At 39.1% G+C, this 21,410-nt stretch overlaps 1 protein-coding gene across 5 annotated transcripts in view; it reads right to left on the reverse strand.

Annotated features, from left to right (window-relative positions):
• The window catches only part of FREM1 (FRAS1 related extracellular matrix 1), a 68,726-nt gene that overhangs the window by 3,157 nt on the left and 44,159 nt on the right, over positions 1 to 21,410 (reverse strand). For 3 of the 5 annotated variants that reach the window (XM_021380926.1, XM_021380929.1, XM_021380928.1), the window contains 12 exons: positions 17,379 to 17,793; positions 16,515 to 16,716; positions 15,838 to 15,982; positions 12,987 to 13,116; positions 11,810 to 11,882; positions 9,189 to 9,338; positions 7,807 to 8,045; positions 7,059 to 7,106; positions 6,623 to 6,805; positions 6,230 to 6,355; positions 5,377 to 5,492; positions 326 to 411 (listed from right to left, as the gene is read on the reverse strand). In XM_021380926.1, the coding sequence (XP_021236601.1) occupies positions 326 to 411; positions 5,377 to 5,492; positions 6,230 to 6,355; positions 6,623 to 6,805; positions 7,059 to 7,106; positions 7,807 to 8,045; positions 9,189 to 9,338; positions 11,810 to 11,882; positions 12,987 to 13,116; positions 15,838 to 15,982; positions 16,515 to 16,716; positions 17,379 to 17,793 (1,913 nt within the window). Of the gene's footprint in view, positions 1 to 325; positions 417 to 5,376; positions 5,493 to 6,229; positions 6,356 to 6,622; positions 6,806 to 7,058; positions 7,107 to 7,806; positions 8,046 to 9,188; positions 9,339 to 11,809; positions 11,883 to 12,986; positions 13,117 to 15,837; positions 15,983 to 16,514; positions 16,717 to 17,378; positions 17,847 to 21,410 lie in introns of all 5 variants that reach the window. The other 2 variants (XM_021380931.1, XM_021380927.1) reach the window with 2 other exon arrangements.

Genomic DNA, 21,410 nt, shown 5'->3' on the forward strand with positions numbered 1-21,410 from the left:
TACTATTAAACATGATTGTAAATTGACTGCAGTTTTTGAAGTTCATACATCTGATTTTCCAGCTAGCTTTAAAATGGGAAAGGTTTCAAGGCAGGAACACCTCAGCAATTGGGAACTCTGATAAACTGTTCTTTTGATACATAAAAAAATTAGCCAGGGAATTGATGGTTTTGGTTGCTCTGGAATACCAAAAGCAGCAGAAAGTTGATTATGATGCAACATTTGAAACCTGGGCTGAAACAGCTGTAGCAGTTTCTTCCTTCCAAAGTGCAGAGAAACTGTCAGCCTCTGAGGAAAAAACTTTATTGTCAGCTGATGTACTTGCCTATCCAAAAGGGCTTCCTTCCGCCGAAGTCCCACAACCACTGCATGTGTTGTTCATTAGCCACACTTGTGAGACTCCCCAGGTATCTAGGCTCAACAAGAGAGGATGAAGTAATTAGAATTCCACAGAGTGACAGACATCTCCTGTGGACTTATCAACAAGAAGCACAGATTCTAAAATAAAGCATATACCTGAAATTTCACAGGAAAATCAGTACTGGAAGGAAAGAATAATTACATGAAGGCTTAGGGTTACTTGAAGAAGAATTGAAGTCTTTGAATGATTTTTCTAATTTTGTAATGGAAAAATTAAATCAGCAACTGAAATAAATGTAAATAGGACACGTGTAACTCATACAAACTATGTTTTAAATCATTGGCACAACCACTGATACATTATTTTCTCTAGAATAATAATCTTCCACAATAAAAATCCAAGTCACTGAAAGATACAGTTTCACCCATTTGGTACTACAGCCAACCTTTCTGAACTGTGTTGTGACAAAACTAAATCTTAGAATAATATAGCTAAAAAGTGTGTGTAGTTTAGGGATTTGATTTAGAATGGCAATGCAGTTCTGAGAAATACTTCTGGGTTGTTTGCAGTGACTGCATTTAGTTCAGATCTAGGAGCAATTTTGTTTTGTATTAGCCAGATTTAGAATGAGACCAATGCACCAGCTCAGCTCTGTGTACTCCAGAGTATTCCAGTTCCTTAGGAGGACCTGCAAAACCTAACAACTGAGGGGCCTTGCCACTGTGAAGTCCTCCTCTTCTGTTGCAAAGGCCTACCCCATTATCCCTACAGTCAAGTGAAACCGCACATGACTCGTGCCCCTTTGTACAGTGCATCCATGACTCCACTTTGTACAAGTACACCAAGGCCTGCAGGACACCTGCATGTTAGCCCTCACACTGTATGCAATCATGTCTGCCCTACACCAGGAACTGCACAGTAACAGGCACCACCAAGGGCCTCCTAAGTTCTGGCACCACAAAAAAACAAAGTGTAAAGAATCTCACTGACATTTCCTGTATACAGTCTCCACAGCTAAACGTGTGGCAGGGATGGCCTCAGAAACACAAATGGTAGACTGAGCCAGCAGTTAGAAGCATCCTGATAGGTATCAGGCACTGTGCACCTCCTCATGGTACAGGCTCCCCAGGTTCCACCCCCTGATCACAGTGTTGTCCTACCAGCTCCCTACAGAGGCTTTGACCAGGCTTCTTGGCAAAGTTTAGCACATACTATTGGTCCCCTTCCATAACAAGAGTGGCATGTTTCCACTTCTCTGAGCCCAACCACAACAAGGTTGATCTCGAAAGTTTCCAGTGGAAAAGGAACTAAGCAGTTATTCTGGCAAGTGCTCTTGGAGTGTATTGGCCTCTTCTTCCTCAAATAAAATATCCAGGAAAGAAGAGCAGTTTACTCAGGGCGTGTTCCCAGGGTAACTGGTTCAGCAGCAGGACACCACTCCCCTTTGCAGTGACTGTGGTTGACCAGTTGCTGAAGTTGGGGCTGCGTAGAAATTTGCTTAGCAGTCTCTGTTGCATCGTTATTAGCTAAGCAAGAAAAAAAAATAGAGCATTTTACCTGTCTGCTACTCAACGACAATCGAAGCACCAGAACTTAAATCATTTGCTTCAGGTAAGCATCGTTTATACCTGTTGTTTCAAATGCTTCAGGAAAATTAAAAACAAACAAAAAGTGTCAGTTTGTATCACTGACTATATGTAATTTTTGATAGACAGGGGTGGTTTGAGCAATAACTGATTCAGACTTTTACTTCGATTCAAGTACCACAGAGAGATTTCAGCATTGTAAAAGCACTGCAATAATTATAATGTTATCTAATCTTTTCTCCATAGGAGTGCTTTCTAAATACCGTCTGAAAAACACACATGGCTGAAAAGAGAACAACTGCTCTAATTGTTACACCTAGTCAGGGTTTTGCTGTATTTTTGGGAAATGAAGGCAGTTCTGAGGTACCACTTCTGACAGTTTTACTAACCTGTACCCTTAGAGAGAAATCCAGACACAGGAAATGACAAGATAATATTATTTATGGAGTTATACAAACCTACCACGACATAATTTCAATTACTCCAGAGAAGATATCATACTGCTTCATAAATTTAAAAAAAAAAAAAAAGCAAAAAAAAAATAAAAACAAAACCAACCAACAAGCAAAACCAAAACAAATCACACCACTGATTCCTGTGCTAAGTCAGTCCATTTGCAAATTATTCCTTTGTGCTTTAATTTTTTTCCTTTCAAGTCAAGTGCATTTATCTAAGAGTAGGTTCTCAAGTTAAGGAAATGTTGCAGGTAGCCATTAACTTTGAAATGTTATATGCAAAACACTTAGCATGACGACTTTCCTGATTTTACATTAAATTAACCAGCACACTTAAAGCAGCTTTGTACCATTCTGATAAATTGAACTTCTGCAAAAGCACACTCAACTAGCAGTGAAGATCTTCACAGCACGGGAGGACATCTGATATGAATTGCTGCAGTAAATTCGCATCCCAAGCTGACACTGAAGGAAGGGGGAAGTGACTGAAAGTCTCTGCTCTCATTAATCCAGGCTTTTGTTTGACTGCCTGGGGAGTAATCCTGGTGCCTTGGAATAGCTGCCTAGTGGTGCTTATGACACCTCTTGGTATTCAAAACATTCAGATGAGACTGGCAGACATGATGTAGAGCTTACAGCTGCCCTACATTTCTAGAGAGGCTGTTGAAAGTCAGACAAGAGACCCTGGGCGTTTAAAATTACTCTAGATATCTGAGTTACTATGCTGAAGTCACCAGCAATAATGTAAGTTAAATCAGTCAGAGAACTAGCACAGCGTTAGGAGAGGAGAGCAGCAGGGTCCATCCTGCTTTGCATCAAGCAGTGCTGAGTTGTCATGAAGGATCTAACCATTCTGGTAGTATGTCTCTGCCTGTAATTCCCAAGGACTGAAGCCACATGTTGCTTATGTACAAACAGAGAACAAAAGAACGGCTCCTTCCTTAATAAGCTCTTAGCAAAGGATCTCAAATTGGATCATACTTGGATTCTCCATAAATTTAAACTTCAGGAAGATGAAGGCATAATTTGACTAACAGAGCAAAACAAGCAACAGTGGGTTCTGTCTTTCCATTGAAGAGTCCCCTCAGTGGCAGCAGTGAAATTATCTCCTGTCAGTGAGTCCTGCTGCACTGAAGCCTGTGGAAACTGTGTTCCTATGGGATAAACAAGAACTGCAGCATACATGACCAAAATTGCTGCCGAATCAGGCTGCTTTGTGATCACTGAGCCATAATATCCCTCAGATGCTTCTCTTCATGTTGCCAAGAGTCTCTTCATGCATAAGAAACAAATCTAGAGAAATGAATTAACTTTTCTCTCCAATGTATCGGAGGAGGTTTTGAAATGGTGCAAGGTTTTCAGAGCAATGAGCTGAGAGCTTTTTTCAATTTCACTGTCGCCATGGCACACAGCAACTTGAGTCAAGACAAGCACATCTTTCTGATGTCTTTTACCTCTCCACATGGAAACCAAAGAAAAGACCAGTATGCCACTTGTAACAAATGGACACAATGCATGTCAAAGCTCATTGATGCAAAACACAGCAAAAGAAGCCCAAATAAGTTTGCATATGCCCATGTGCATACAGGTACATCCAGACAATAACTGCTACCACAATTAATCAGTAGCATTGCTTTGACTGAATAGTTTGGTCTCAAATTCATCATCTTGGAATGAGAGTGTTTCCTCTAAAAGAATTAAAGGTTGATTAGTTGCAGACTGTTACAGCTTTAAGTGTGATTTTCTCCTCCAAAAGTTTACCAACAAAATTGAGTAGGAATTGAAAATAACATAATTTTTGTCAAAATAAGAATTGTTATTTTTCAGTGAAAAGTGGCTGATATTCTGACAGTTCTTTTTTTTTTTTTTAATTCAGTATCTAATGTTTGCATGATATACTAAAAACAGAAGAATGGCAACCATGCTGATTTCATTTTCTTGTTGGAAAACACCAGTCATTTAAATGTCAACAGTGGAAGTATGAAGAATATAACTACAGAAATACCAGAACTGGCAGGGGTGGATGATGGGGCACAGAATAAGAATTAAGTTATCTTCTAACAACACTTTTAAGTGTGTGCCTGGGGTTGTACTTTTGTAAATCAGTTCCAGGTGGAGGTCAGGAGTATTTCATCTACCATGATAAAACTTCCTCAGTCTGTGGTAATCTGACATTAATTAAATTGTCACTGCCCTAGGATTCATTTGCTTGGGGATTGTGATATGCCTTGACTCTTTATGTAGCTGTTTCACGCTGTCACTAACTGAACTGTTACTCAGTTTAACTTCTGTATTACACACTGTAGCCTTCAGCATGAAGTTATCTCCTACACTCAGTGTGTGTCCTTAGGAACACACTCTTCTAGGAAGTGGGAACACCTCCCAGCGATTAATATGATTAATTCACCGAGAATTCCCCAGGAGTCAACTGAATGTTGAATCCTTCAGGAAAAAAAAAAATATTCACACTGATGACTTTACTTGGATAAACTGAATCATTATGTAAAATAATCAACAATGTGAAATTTGTGGTGAGTTTTCATGAAAAGTATCTTCCATCAGCTAGAAGGTAGAGTTTCCATTTGTCCATTACCAAGACAAAATAAGCTAATATAACTGACCGGAATAAATCACAGTTTGTTATGCCTTCTGGTCTGTGTTTCATATTCCCTGCATGTTCTTCGGTTGCTTACTGAATACTGCTTACTAAATTACTTTCATGTCCAACCTACCTATGTTTCTGTTTTCATTTCATGGAATGATGGAAATAGACTATCACAGCCCCTTGTTTTGCTCAATCTGGGGCTCAAAAGTCAACACAATAATCATAATCCTAGGACTTGTTCAATCATTTTGGTGCTGTGCAGCACAATAGAAGTGGGACTTATCCAAATCAGTTCAACCTCAGGAACAACAACTGTTTCAGGGAAACAACCAGTACACGGAAGCACATTTGTTTGGAAAAGTCTCTTACTGTTCTCTGCAGGCCTGAGCAGCAGTATCCCAGGTGACCTTGTGATTCACTACCAGGAAATAGCAGCTGCCATCATGATGACTCCATCCAGAGGGACATTTTTTCACACTCACCTCCTAAAATGAAAGATGGAAAGGAAAAGCAACTCTTGCTCACAGCAGTCAGCTCTACACATTAATAACCAAGCTGGAGGCTGGAGGTGCTGCTTATGGCCTCTCCAAGATCATACTGAACATGGACACTGACATATGTCAGTAGAGTTAAAACATCATTTAAAAGATGTAAAGAACTACATGCCTACTGGTGGATCCTACTATTTGTAATCAGTAGCTTAAAACTGACATAAGGTCTCAGATCCAGAAATCTTCTAAAGAGTGTAAATTAGTTTGGATAATATTTCTGGCTGTGTGGTCTGTGTAGGGAATGCAGTGTAGCACAGTTCAGTATGAGATTGTAAGTGGTGAGTGAGGATGAATGCTTATAGAATACCTAAGTTAGCTGGTTTTACTAAATCACCAATTTACTAAATCACCAATAAATCACACCAGTTATGTCATAGACTTCATTCACCGGTTCTCTCATGCACGTATTCCCACAAGTACCAATACATTTGTGTCCATGTGGCTTGTCCAGGAGCACCTGTGGGTGAGAGATGAAAGGTAACCCTAGTAATAAAGCCCTCATCTTGTCTCTGGGAATCATCTCTTCTGGTGTCAGCAGACCTGACTCTGGACAACTTTTGTATCTCCTGTGCAAATCAATTATTGTTACAGGGTGATCCTTTACTTCACAGTCTTGCTTATTGTAGGTTCCGTGTTCTGATTTAGATGCATACTCTTGACAACATTTTTACCTTGCTTTGGGAACTCCAGAATTTCCATTTTATCCCATCACACTGAAATAACTTTTGAGTGTTTTCTTCATAATGCACGAGCCCCTTCAAATCTGGTGTACAGGCCCTTGAAAAAGAGTGAAAGTCCTGGAAAAGGGAATGACATTAGAACATTCAAAAGAAAATAATTACACAAAACAAGCCAACATAAAACTGATGAAATGGCTCATTTTAAAACTTAATGACATGAGAATTCTTAAAGGACTGTGTTATTATTTGTCTGTGTATTGTTTAAAATTTGTTTTGGAACAGGAAGAGTTAGGCTTCAGACCTCAGAGGCGTTAACTCATTTTGGGAAAGAGCATGACTGAAAACAGATGGTAAAAATGTCTGTGAAAACAAAAGGTTTCATACCTGACGTCTTGAGCTTGGTTCAGATGCCAGTTCTGACTCATCAGCCTGTGGGATTTCTGTCTTCCTAGTGGAAATTACATTTATCTGCGATTGTGCTTGGTTAATTACTGACACTTCAGCCTTCTTGTTTGCTTTAGCTGATGAGGTGTCATCCTCTATTTTGAGTGATACCATCCCATGGTACTTTGTTTTACAGTATCAGACACAAGCAAAACAGGAGAGGTAAAAGAGAGAGTTAGCACTTACAAGCAACTTTTAAATAGTGCCTTCTCCTCCTGCCCGCCACCAATCCACCCAAGCAATAACATAAATTCTTGTAAATCAGATTATACCAAGGAAAAAGAAAGATACATAGAAAAATAAAGTATTGGTCTACATAAAGCCAGGAAATAACAGAATCAGAAATAAATCATAGCAATATTCATTATGCTCTTACTTTGTAAACCACATCTGTTCCATTTCTAAATACAGATGAAGGATGAACCTGAAAAAAGTGTAGAATACTAGAATAAGATGGTTGTATTCATGCATAACAGAAACAAAAAAAAATCATGCGAGATTTACTGTATAGTGTGGCTTACAAATCATGCACAACATATCTTGGTTTTAGTTCTTTCTCTCTGAAAAAGGAGATCTCACATTAAAAGTGTGCTTATAATGAGATTAACTTTTAAGATCACAATATCAGAATGTGACTAAGCCACCTAGTTAAACCGACTTTGCTTAAACAGGAAAACTCAATGGGCAGTAACAGTACCCTGCTTAAGATAACAGTATTTTCATCTCTGCAACTTCAGGACCAGATCTACAGTTTCCGTACGTTGGCTTGACTCTAGTGATTTCAGTGAAACTCTGTGTCTTTCTTCTAGCTGACCTACAATTTAGACAAGATCAGAACCTACATAATTACTGGTGTTGCTTGTTGCATGTTTCCTTGACCAACTCTTTTTTCATTCATCTCTCTTACATACACAGATCTTCAAAATCAGGAAATATTCCCATGCCCCTTCATCCCTCCCCACAGTATTTCAAATAGTTCTACAGCTCTCAGGTCAGACTCAGAGCAAACTCAGGTAGTTTATCGTTATTGCATAGTCAGGTAGGATCACTACAAAAACAGGACAAGTAAATGAAGATAGCAAATACCAATGAATTCATAAATCAGCACAACAGAAGTTTCTTACTATTCTGCCATTTCCAGTCACTCTCAGCCTGGCCCTTGCCTGATTTGCCAAGCTGCGCTCCTGCAGCATGTCATCCCTGTGCTCTCTCATCCCTTTGGAAGGAGGTGGTGGGATCCCCTCCAAGTGAACACTGCCAGGCCTGGAAGGTGATGAAGAGCCTGAGGAAACTGCAAACAGCGTGCCTCTCCTCCAGAAGTCATGCTTGCTTTGGCTGGAAGAATGTAAAGAGCTGCACTGACCTGAAAGCATGAAAAAATGGCAGATGGTCAGTTCTAACTGGTCACATTGACATGGCCACATAAACAGCTTGTCATTAAAAGCTGGATGATTCTTTCACTTGATGTGGTGATTTTCTGTTTGTTCAGTCATTCTTTTTTATAGAGTTTCCTTAATTAAAACTGCCTATGACTACAACAATCTGTGAATGGACTGTGTCTAGATAACCACAGATCAGAATCTCTACCAAACATCTGCTAAGATACCTGTTTCCAGGCATAAAGCAGGGTTTGGAGCAATGAGTTTTTGGGCAGAGATGGGTATCTCTGACTAATATTAGTGATATTCCCATCATGACTAGCCAATTTCCTATCCAGAAACTTGGACACTGTTGTTCCTTCAAACTAGCTGTGTCAATGAATATCTTTATGAGAAAAATTAGATCTGCATTTTTAAAAGGATTTTTTTTGTAAAATCAAGCCTCATTCATTATAACACATCCATTTAAAATACAGTTTCAGTAAGTGCCAGAAGGGAAAACATTCTTCTGCTTTCACAGGACTCAGCTGCTTTGCTAATCATTTGTATTTTTCTGCTGCTTTTTGGTAAGCTTTTAGGCACACCACATTTGGTTACTGAAAAACACAATAATAATATAAAAATAAAGGCCTAAGCTCTATAGTAATCACTGCTGTGCACTGTAATGTTGTAGACTGTGATTGTTAGGCATTAGAAAATGTACTTCTGAGAGCTGAATCTAGTTGTTAAGATTCTTTTTTGAGAGAAAAATCAATCTTTTTCAGGGCCGTGTAACCAGTGTTATACAATCACTGAAAAAAAAAAAAAAACAATTCTAATGGAGTCAAGAATCCTTTTTTTCACTTCAATAAATGAGAGCTGAACTCATGTTGTTATGAAAAGTGGCTTGTTTCCCCTCCACTCTTCTCATTTTGTACTTGTTGCTTTCTCCATGCTGTGTTTCCTAAGAGGATGGATATGATTGTGTGAGAGAATAAATGGTCTGCTACTGCCAAGCCTGTTTTCTCTAAAAAAAAGTGAGCATTTTGATGTGAAGGTAAGTGTTAGGAACAACTTGTAGTTGAAAATAAGTAGCTACCTAGCCAAGATTGTCCCACAGTTTAAAGATGAAGATCAAAAGAGAATACCTCCTTCTGAGTCCAAAATTTTCACTACAGCTTTTGTCTTGGTGCCAAGAACAGCATTCACAGAGGAGTTCAGAACTACTTCAAAGACTTCATCATCTTCCTCTAATCTGTCATAAGTAATTGCTATATTCCACATCTTGCTTGACATTCCTAACAGAAATAAACATTTTAATTACTCTTTAATTGCTATTTCAATCAATCAGAGTGTCAGAAATATATTAATTAATATGTCTGCAACTAGAATGGAGTAGCTTGTGTATGCTATTGTTCTGCCACCAACTGACTGGACTCCTGCTGTTCTTCTAAATAACTCAAGGTTCAAATTTGTTCCCAAACAATGCTGATTCAGTTTGAGTGCATATACTGTAACAAAAAGCTGCTTTCAAGCATGAGAAATGATACTACAATACATAAATTTTGGACTTCGGGAATTTTTAAGTGCAGATGTGGCATGTAATTTTATGCTGAAAGCTTAATCTAAAATACCTGCAAAAGGATCAAAGAATGCACTGGCTTGAAGCACAGTGTTTCAGAAGATATATTTTACACCTGGTTACAAAATTTTGACTGGTTGCCTGCCTTTACTAGGTAACTTCAGGCTTGCATTAGTGGGAAAGAGAAAAGATTGTTCCAACATAAAGGATTAGGCTGGTTATTAGACAAAAAAAAGCTTTGAAATTTGTCTGGAAAATGTCAGAGGTAGCACAACAGAAACTGATCTCAGCGTACACACTGCTACCATTGAAACATCTTGGGAACTGTTTCTAAAAACTCAATGCTAACATCCAGAATTAATGTCGAAGATACAAGGGTAACATCATGAAATAAAATCTCCACAACCACTTGACACTTACCATAGCCTTGCTTCTTTTCAATTTGAATCCTCCGGCAAAGAAGAGCTCAGTTAGTACAAACAGACCCACAAACTTGGATAGGGCCTCCTTCTGCTCCTAACCTGCATTTACAATTTATTGATGCAAATCTAGTGTGCCAGTCAGTTCCATGAATCAGCATAGTTGATGTTTGTTTTTCTAACAAATCTATTACACTTACTAAACATTTAATAAATCTGACTAATGAATAAATATCAAAACTCTTGAATAGAAATTGATGCCCTGAATGTACTAATCTGGAGGGTCCTTCCTAGTTAAGCCTAAGCAAAGGACTTTCAAAGAGAGCCACTTGAGACAACATGAGAGAATTCAGCTGGTTGAAATGAGAATCTGTCCAGAAAAGGGAAACAGTGTGCCTCTCCTGTCCATGTTTACAGTTAATTTTCACGTGGCCCACCACAATAATCAGAAAGACAGTAAGCTCCAAGAGAGCCTATGCTTGGAGAATCTGCTTGTACAAGCAGAAAAGGAAAATTCCACTGCAAAGCCATTTCAGTCCAATGAAATGGCTAGAGATTATCAGAAATGAGTCTGATTGCACAGTACTTTAGAGGAAAGAGAGCTGGAATGCTGGGTAAGTTCAGTATGAAGGATTTTTTACACTGATCTCTCTCATCTTTTTTCTATCTTTTAATTTAAATATAAATAATAATATAATAAAACTAATACTAAATAAAGATGGCTTATTGGTTTCAAAGATTTCATGTGTGTTCCAGAACACTGAAAATTGGGGCTAATTTCCACCTTTCCCCTAAGTTTTCTACTGCTGTCTGCTAGGTATCATTCCATATCCACCACTGAAAATGAAACAGCAGTTGCTTACTCTGCACCTTTTCAATAAACTCAGCTTTCTCAAAATGGCTTATAATATATATAATATATAATACAGCTGTATTTCTAAAACAATCAGATTTGTGCCTCAGTTCCAATGGAACTTACAGTTACAGATTTTACTATGGGCTAGCCAAGCAAAGCTCAGTTACACATATGATTGCATCCATGGGATATGGTGGTATGTATCTTCATAGCATGTGATGCCTTTATTGCAAAATAGAATTTGAGGTGCTGGAGTAAAAATTGTCAGGCTGGAACTGACTCACCACATTACCCATATCTGTTTTCCTAATGAAGATAAGCACTATAAGCACTTAATCTAAAAGCACAAATATGTGTTATTTATTTCAGCCTTTTACCCTTTCTGTATTTTGTCTCCTCTGCAGCCATTGTGACTTCAAACCACTGGAATCTTACTCCTGGCAGTGGTGGCATAACTTTTACTGGTATTGCAGGATACATTCAGAAGGCCTCTGTGGACTCCTTTTTTTCTAAACTCTAATAAATCCTAGTCTATGCCTGCAGAGTGTGATCCAAAAATTCAGGCTAGCATGTGCAAATGGAGTTATTATGATAACAAATGGGTTCTCATTACCAGATAACCTATTTGAATGGACAAAAGCAATTTTTTCAGATGAAACTGAATCTCCGAATGCTGAATCATGCAACTCTCTCCCAGATTCTCTTTTTTTTTTTTTTTTTTTTGCCTAGAAACACTTAAACTGTGACAGTAAGGGGACCTACTGTACTTCCAGAAAATGAGCACAGGTATCTTTATTCCTATTCAGTTCCTCTACCTACAAATACAGGACAGGTTTCACTCTCCAAAATGAGAGTTTACACTTTCAAAATCAGGGAATTCATTTTAAAATTAGTCAGCGCTCTCGTTCATACCTGGATCAAACTGAATAAGTTTGGAGGGAGTCACTGTAAAGTCCTTTCCCAGCACAGCAGATATTTCATTGACCTGCAAAGAAATTAAGCAGTACAGGGCAAGCTGTGACCTCTGTCACCAAACCAATACATTCTGCTCTGTGCTGAAGATACAATGTGTCTCCTCATGGGGTCCCAATGAGACATGCCAAGCTGTACCTGCACTTAGGCTGAAAAACGAGATGAAGGCCTACAGGATAACCTTGTGATATGCAACTGTCATTTGATCCTCGCTTGTGGTTAAAAACTTATCACCAAAAAAAAAAAAAAACCATTCACCCATATTAAAATCTTGTCTCTTCACCTCTCAGATTACAGCTGGACAGCATCAGATCACACTGCTGGTCACCAGGCCTGGGAACCAACCCTGCGACAGGCGCATAACGACTTCGTGGAAGCACAGCATCAGCCACTCTGTGTCTGCCCATTCTGCCCTTTGAGAGGTCTTGGAAGAAGAGTTTGCAAAGAGAGCTGCCTGCCAGCCCCACAGACTCTTTGGGATATGTGTGAACAAATACATGTTCAGGGACACCAGTTGCTTTTGAATTTTCATAGACCTGCGGAGGACACTGGCTTCCACATTGTGGTCTTGATGCTGGTCTCAGTTTCCATGGACTTTTTACAAAAATAAAAATCTGCAGCTTTCAATTTATTTCTTCTGGCATACAACACAGCCTGTTACTGAAGATATGGGCAGAGAGATACAAGGAGGTGGAGGCTGGTTTACTACCTTGACTGTGAAGCTGAAGCTGCAATAGCTCCTGGGCTCTCCAGCGTGGGCAGGGAAGAGGTCCCAAGACCACTCAGGGACTGCCCAGAGCCTGGATTCCCAAGTGGCAGATCCTGGAAACCCAGCCTGATGACAGTGCAAAAGAACCACTTGTTCTGTCACAGAAGTTCATCAGAACTAAAATACTACTCCAAAATGTGCCAGTTTGGGCTTATCAGCATTTCTTCTTAAAGCTATTCTGTCAGAAAGTTTTCAGCTGTCTGTACTAGTCTGGATGAAGTCCCAATAAGTCTGGATTGAATTAGATGGCCTTTTTACTAATTAATGAAATACCTCTCAGCTCCAAATTACTGGGCTCCACTGCCTGTTATTCAGTTTCCAGTTAAAACCTTGTTGTTTCAGCTTTACCTTCACTGCGATGAAGGCAGAGTCAGCAGAGTGTCCTGCCCTGATGATTTTCAGGGACACCGTCCCCACGTTCTCACACACCTCATACTCCGTCTGCTGCATTTCAATGCGAGACCACCGTAGCTCCAGCCTGCAGGCAGAGGAAAAAAAGCCTGTGTAGAACAAAGCCATCTGCCCTGCTGCCCCACCCCTGCTGCCTGAAGGGTCTGTTAGGTGGCATCTTGACTATTGGTCTAGCCAATACACATCTTAATTCTTTGCCTCCCAGTCAATGTATTTGTGTGTGATCTGGCAGATTAGAAATTGTGAAGTAGTAAATAAATCTCCCAGTTGAGCTCTTGTCTACTCCAAGCAAAACCTGAACATTGATTCAGAGCAAAAGAGATTCTGCAGCAAGTTTGAAAAGAGTTTGTCTGTAGCATCAGGCAGGCCAAGACAATTTATTGTGGTTCTCTTCACCCCTGTAATTTGTTTTTATTGTCTCTCTCCAGTATTTTCTCAGCAATATCCTCATTTCCTCCCACCTTTCTTCATCTCTAACTTGCCTCCTCTAGTGAATGGGCGCACTCCAGCACTTACTGCCTCTGTGTACGCTCACCCCACAACCCTTCCTTTAATAATCCCTATCCTTTTCTCTTCAGCCACAGAAGGGGCTGAGTCAAAATTTCTCATATAATGAATTTTAGAATGGCCTGTAAAGAATATGACTGAACCTTGGAGAATCGTATGTTGCACAGCATAACCAGTAACGATATCATCTTTTGAAAAGTAGAAGGAAGGAAAATGAACTGTTGTACTTACAAATCAACCTGAACTTTTCTAAAACATATGTCTAGATCATACGTGTCCAACCTGCGGCCTGTGTAATATTATTATGTGATTCTTAGCAATATTTTTGCACATGGTTCAAGCATGAACTGCATAGGCAACAACAAAATGCAGTGGAGTGGAGGGTGCAGTGCAGCGCTGACTGCCTCTCTCACCTGCCACACACAGTCAGATCAAAACCCACATGTATTACACATTTATAAGCACTTGTGACACTTGCGAGTAAAACACAGTGATTACCAACAATAATATTTCTACATACCAAGGTGTGCGTGCCTGTGAAGATACGTAGTTTTTGTTATTAAGCAGACATGCAGTTTTCCTCATTTCATTATTAAACTTGGGCTTGTGATGTTTCATCAAATAATTTAGTAAGATAGTTTCAGAAAAACAAGGTCAAGTATCCCACTACTTTTATGGGTTTGTTACTCTCTTTTATATGTTTTAATAAAAAATATGGTAAGTTTTGTTACTCATATACATTAACACCATTACGTATTTTATATGCAGTCCAAGACAACTCCTATTCACTCAGTGCAGCCCAGGAAAGCCAAAAGGTAGAACATCCATAGTCTAGAACTTTCCAGGTTGAATAGCACTAGTGGAAGTTTCTTCCAGTCCTCCTATATCCTCTGATCTCCAGCAGGTAGATAGCCTATACAGAAGCTGATTTGCTTTCTTTTTTTTAAAGAGCCAAATGTAGTCAACAGCATTCAGATAAAAGGCGGCTTTCCATTTTAAGAATATCAACATTCACATGAAACTTTTCTTCTAACCCAATGACAATTAGATAATGAGCTATTCGAATAAATGTCTCAAAAGTATAGAATAATGAAAACATTTTTTTCCCTTAAAAGCCAAATTTCTCTTTGGTCTGAGATTCAGTGCACTTAACAAATAAGTTCTACCTCTCTGAAAATCCTACTTCCCACAGGAATAGTGGTTTTTTTTGTCTCTTCCTAAAAAAAGTACAATAAGTACTGCTACTTATATTCAAGAACCCATAATTTCCCATGAATAGGGCTGCATTTTATTAATGCATGTAATACCTGTGCTTCTGAGAGCAAGCACAGTGCAGCTGGGGAATGCTCAGGTTAGCTTTGTTCAGATGTGTTTGTATATAGGGACATCTCTTGGTATAGTGCGTAACTGCGGAAACACTGTCTCCCACTGTTCAACTGCATCCTCCCTCTGTCACTCAAGCAAGCGCTCTGCAGAGCAGCTTGGAGCTTGAAGCCAGCTTTCTGCTCCTTCCCCTTTTCCCTCTCTGTGATTTGTGGTTAGCTGGTCTAGCACAGGAAAATAACATTGTTTATTTTTCAATTACTTCAGATTAAATAAATTGATTGAACATTCAATCCTATGTGCAGAAATAAAAGAAACATTGTCCCCTCAGAAGAGCTTCATCCCATTTTTGGTCTTTCGCATCAAGTACTCTGCAATTTTTGTACATTAAGCTTATCACATGTCAGAAGGAAATTTTTATAAAGTTGAAATTTTGGAATTGCATGACAAAGAGTTTAATATACGCCCTCCACCTTTCTTCAGTGCTCTTTTGCAAAGTATAATTCTCTTAGCTTTTACTGCTATGGTAAGTATCCCACCATCATGATCTCAGACCTGTGAAAAACAACTTGCTGTCAGCACAGGAGAAGAGTAACTTACAGCTGCAGGATCAGGCACATGAAGCAGCAGTCCTGTCCCTAAGCTGCTGACTCATATCTCCAAATGCTATGGGCCTAACTCTCACTCACAGTAAACTTCATTATATGTTTCTCTGAGACCCTAAATGTACTCTAGTCAAACTAACCCTTTTTATTTTGCTACCCTGAGGGGAAGAGACCTTCTGTATTCTTTAAAAAAAGAAATGGCAGTTTAAGTCTTTGAAATCGTATCTATGTTCACTTCTGCTCAGCTTCAAGGAGGCACCGATTCATCTGTTCTAAGCCAGAAGCCATCCCAGAGCCCTCAGCAGTGATGTATTTGGTACACTGCAGTCCTCAAAACTGAAGATCAAAGTTACATTTGGGGAGCCGCTGAATTTCCATTGGTATCTGCAACCTGAAACTCCAAGCTGTCTGAATTCACTTCGCACAATGGATTGATGACATAAAGTATAATTCTGCTATTTAAATCCTTTTGGCTAAATCCTTCATGAATAAGTCCACCTGAGAAAGAAAAGAAACATCAAGGTAAGTCAGAAGCCCATTAAGCAAGAACCGCTTAGCTCATATCATCTGTTTTCAACTTTTTGTTTTGTAAAACACTTTTAGAAAACTTTGAACTTCCAGTAATCTGCTAATGTAGCTACACAGTAACATCCCAGTTCATTATAAGCCTCAGACAATTAGTTCCCCTGTGACAAGTTTATCAAGTGACCTAGTTCACCTATTTCTTCTCCATAAAGTTCAGAGTACATTTGTTTTATTTTTGCTTTACTACTTCCTGCATCAGTCTTTCAGGTTTCCTTTCCCACAGGTAGTTTCTCAGTTGCAGCTACTAACAGTCTTCTGGAACTCTGTAGGGATTAATGATGAACGTAAGACTCAAGTCTTAGTGCAAAAGCTTTTCTGTTACATTCAAAACAGCCCAATATTTGCTAAGAAATTTTGATTTCCTGTGTCAAGCAAGCATTAACAGGATAGGTTTTGAAATCTGGTCTGGAATGTCCCAAAAGACAGAGGTTATAGAACACAGTACCTGTTGTTATATTTTCCAGGTAACCATAATGAGGACCGCGTAAGATCTTGAAAAATATTTTGTCATCCTCGGTATTGGGGTCAGTTGCCTTCAGGGACCTGGAAGTAATATAGATCCCATAATTGCCGTTCTTCAGCATTTTCACATCAGATAAGCAACGGAGATGAATGATTTTTGGTGCCATTTTGTCCAAATGATCCACCTAAATCAAAATTAGAGAAATGTATATTCATTTTACAGTATCAGAATATTCTCTGTACTACTTCTGCTGAAAGCACAATAGCCCACTTAGGATAGCAATAGTCACTTTGACTAGCAGTCTATTCCAGTAGAAATCTGATTTCCAGTTAAGTACTATTTTCCATGAGAGGTGTCCATGCTCATTTTGTACAGTCATTTGTTTCTTTCAGTGACAGACAGCGTATACTTGGGAGAGAAACACAAATACCGTGTACCTCTGCCTTGTTATCTCACACATTCCCCATAGTCCTCCATTTTCTTCATAGCAAATTTAAGCTCCATCAGTTTATTTGTTACCATAGTTGGACTCAGCTTTGGGATTTAAATTTCGATATAGAACATCATAGCAAGTATAAGCAAGATATCTTTCTTTTCTTAAATATAATCCCTTTCTCCGCATTTATATATACATATATATTTTTTTTCTGAGTAATATAATGTAGTAATTATTTAGCTCTCCAGGTTAATTACTCACAGAACACAGAAAGAAAACTTTTTAGCTTAAAAATGTCACTGTTAATTCACAGACTTCAGCAAAAAGCAGTTCTAAGCTCAGTCAAAAGTACTGCGTTTTCCACCTTATTTAAATATATCTTTTTTGATTAAGCCTGTGGTCACACTTGCCTGAATGGTGAATGCCACTGGCTCGATCTGCACCCTCCCATTCACAATGAAGCCTTGATTAGTCCTGTCTGTTGCAACAAATGTAAATCTGTCAATCTGGGAATCCCCACCTCGGTGCTTGTATGCAACATCCATATTATCCACATCTTGTTGGGTGAAATTGTATTGCAGTAGTATAGCCCCTCGGTAATAGAGATGACCATACTTGGGGAGCTGAGCCAAGAGGAAGGTAAGGTTTTCTTTGGCAGTGTCAGAGTCTGTAAGCTGCAGGACATCAGGAGAAAGGAGTACCATACTGCCTTCCACTAATCTTAACCCCATGTTCCTAGATAGTGTAGGCAAAGTTTGGTCGACTGCCTCCAAGGAGATCATGAATGTTCCATGTTTAGTCCTCAGGCCATTGCTGATGATGAATCTGGCAAAGAGAGGCAAGGTAGTCTTCAGCATGTGTTCTTGATTCACCATGTACTGAAATAAAACAATGCACACCTTTATTACAGGGCTTGCCTGTGGTGATACTGCAAAACACATGAGAACTAGAGTTGATTTGAGCTCAAACTCAGACTGTGGGGTGGATGTATAACTTAAAAGCATGAGAACAGATGGCCAAGTATATGGAAATAATCACACTGCATCTGCAGGAATCTGATGCGATGCCAGAGGAATGGCTTTGAGGATAGACCACCAGTCTTAGAAGTCCTAACAGAGCTGATCTAATCTTCTAGCTCAGATAGAAATGGAGCAGATCTGAAATGATGGGCTGGCTGAGGGCATAGATATTTTATACATATCCTTAACTATATCATCAGTGAAAGTGCTTGCTTTATCTATAGCTTATAGAAAGGTGTGTGTAAAGTAAATGATCTACCTGGACAATGGGTTTGTTCTATTCACTGCTGCAAGCCTGTCATACCCAGTAACTCCAAACTATCTTCAAAAGAAGAAAAATTGGAAAAGAAACATAGAAATCCATTCTTATCTTGCTTTACAGAGTAGTTTAAGCACTAATTGTACCTGTAAATTTTTGCATATCCAGAAGAACTAACTTATGTTTCTTTACAAAACTCAAGTGACATCTCACTGAAATATTAAGATAGTGTGGAATATATTGGGCAGAACTGTACAAGTACCTAGGTTAATTTTAAAAAGGTAGCTGTCCATACCTGTCAACGGTTTACAGGCGTTAGGCCCGATTCCGTGACAAAGGGGACGGGGGACCCAAGGGCCCACATCCCGGGAAAAGGGGAAAGGGGAAAAGGGTAAGGAGATGGCCCTGAGAGCAAAGAACAGCGGCAACAATCTGAGGAGAAACAAACTAATTTACTAAATAAAATATCAGAATGCAAAACAACACACTGTAATACAATATAATTACAATTTAAGCTGATAAATCCAATACACAGAGAGAGAATGTCCCAGAATCAAGGTAGGCCTTACTCTACTACCAACGATAAGACGGCTGGAGAGCGAGGTGCTGCCAAGACGAGAGACGGCGGAAAAAGGGACGAGGTCTCGTGATCTGCAAGTTTTTATACTGTGAGCTTTTATCTTTTCCCTCCGGCTGGAAAATGGTAACAAAGGAGCAAAGTGCCGTGGGGACTGTAGTAGTCTTTCTCTTCTGAGAACCAGGTATATCCACTACATGATGTTATGATGTGGAATACCAATAACCGAAAATCATAAAACCATGACAATACCACACAGTCAAAACTGCAGAGTTATTATTCCATGCTGGCAATTTGTATTAATAGCAGCATAGTCTTATTATTCTCTCCCAAGCAGTAATAGCTCCAGATAAACTAAAGACATGATTACAATCTACTGTTACTTTTCCTTGCCTAAACTAGAAAAAGATAAAAGTATCCACGTCTGGAGAGAAAATATGTTGGAAATCTACTAGCTGGATATGGGCTTTTGCCATACTAGTGACAGCATGCACTGCAGACATTTATCAAATTTTGTTGTAGATAAAAATAAAGAGAAAACCAATCTACCAGTTATCTTGGTTTCACTGCCAAGATCACTACTGAAGTGTTTTTTTCCTGAAGGAAATAACACTGCACATGCTTGTAACAAAAATCCACTGAGGTTATATGAAAATAAAAATTGCCTTGGAAACATTTCATGATCCTTTATGTCACATCATCACATAGTACATAAGGCTTACCTTTCTTTCTACCAAGCTTTCTGTGGTTGTGCACAGTGCATAGAAAAGGTTATTGGAAAGTGGTTTTTAGCCACATTTGTTCTGTCTGAGCCAGAACAGAGTACTAAACACCCTCTTTAGATCAATGCTGCTTTGCAAAGAAAATGTTGTTCACATTCTTCATCCTTTGATTTCTTCTTTTCCTTTCGTTTTTCCCATTCCCCAGTGCACAGTCTTTTGAATGCACATATAGCCACACTTACACTGTTGATCTTGTTTGGGAGACATGCAGTATGATTTCATGTCTCAGAAAATATGTGGGCCAACCTCTTACTCTTTTGCCTATAGACCTTGGAGCAGAATTGAAAGAAATACAGGGTCAGAACCTGGTCTGCTGTTGCATGCTTTGAATATGTCACCTTCAGTAGGTCATGGAGCAGCTTACTGCATCACACAGGCTGTCCATCTAAAACTCCTCGCTACCTTCACCAATGCTGGATGATTAGGGCTTGATCAACTTGTAAGCAGGCAATATGCCACGAAGCAGATGGGAATGAGCATAGGCATAACAGGGAGAATATAACAGTTAGAAATATGTTTACTGAGGATGGTATTCCCAGCTGGGAACCTAAAGACATCTGTCTGCACTGACCTAATGCTATTGTGCCAATGTTAAAAGCATTGTGCTATTAGTAATATAGCTAAAATCAAACACAGAACTAGAATAGTGATGATAAATAGTATGCTAAGGGAAAAAAAAGGCAAAACACGTTCAGTCGAGACCTTACCTGCATCTAAAAAAATCTACGAGATGCAGCTGCAGTGAATTTCCTCTGGGTCCTTTGACAGCTGAAAAATCATTTTGGATATCTCAAACCATATGTAAGGGAAGGACTTAGGATAATTCAGTTTGTGAAAATGAAGATTCATCCAGAATCTTCTACAGCATACCAGGCAGGAGCAAACCTCTTGATTATATACATCAGGCTGAACATTACAGTGCAAATGTTGTATGCCACATGATTTCATAGGTGATGTGAAATCAAGCTGTCTGTGCCCAAGAAGTCCTTTTTCTCCTGCACTTTGGGGGTTTAGGGCTTTTGTTTATTTCTCATTTATGGCTGCTTCATTTTCCCCTTGGGAATGGAGAACAGCCAACATTCTCCTCACTCTGATGAAATTTAGGGGACAACTCTCAGGCACAGTTAGGAGGACATGTTGCGTGGTTTGATTTCGCCATTACCAATATTTCATGCTTTCTGCAGTTTGATGGCAATAGAGTTGGCTGTAGAACCTACCATCTGTCATGGCATTTAAAAGATAAAAATGGAATCATAAATAGTGCCAGCTCATTACAAAATTGAGCCAGCGTGTCAAAATGGAGGACATTAGCATGTACTTTTAGCATCCTGCTGCCAGCATCTGATGTCAGGTTGCTAATCACTTGAAGTCATCTGTCCAAACAAGCACTGCCAAATCTTTCTTCCAGTCCAGCAACACCAAACAATACAGACAAATTTATGACCAAAGAAAGTACTTCAGTGGAAGGTAAAAATCTGATCCGTTCATTTCCTAGCCTTCTACCCACCCATTTCCCATAATTATCCATATAATTAACATAACCATTCCTTGTTTAAATAATAATAGTATTGTGCCACAATATTTATACGTCTGTACAAAACCAAATTCTTTGCCAAATGTTAACATCAAGGAACATCAACTATTGTGATTAAAATACTTATTGAAAATATTTATTAAAGCATCATAACCTTACTTTTAATAAAGCTGACTTTCTAATTCTGTTCTAAGCTGTTGGCCTAACAAAGGACATTGGCCTTATCTACATGCATAGTTTCCCTAGAATTATTGGTCTATTTTCGTTAGTC

Source organism: Numida meleagris, chromosome Z, assembly GCF_002078875.1.
Source record: "Numida meleagris isolate 19003 breed g44 Domestic line chromosome Z, NumMel1.0, whole genome shotgun sequence".
NCBI classification, from domain to species: domain Eukaryota; kingdom Metazoa; phylum Chordata; class Aves; order Galliformes; family Numididae; genus Numida; species Numida meleagris.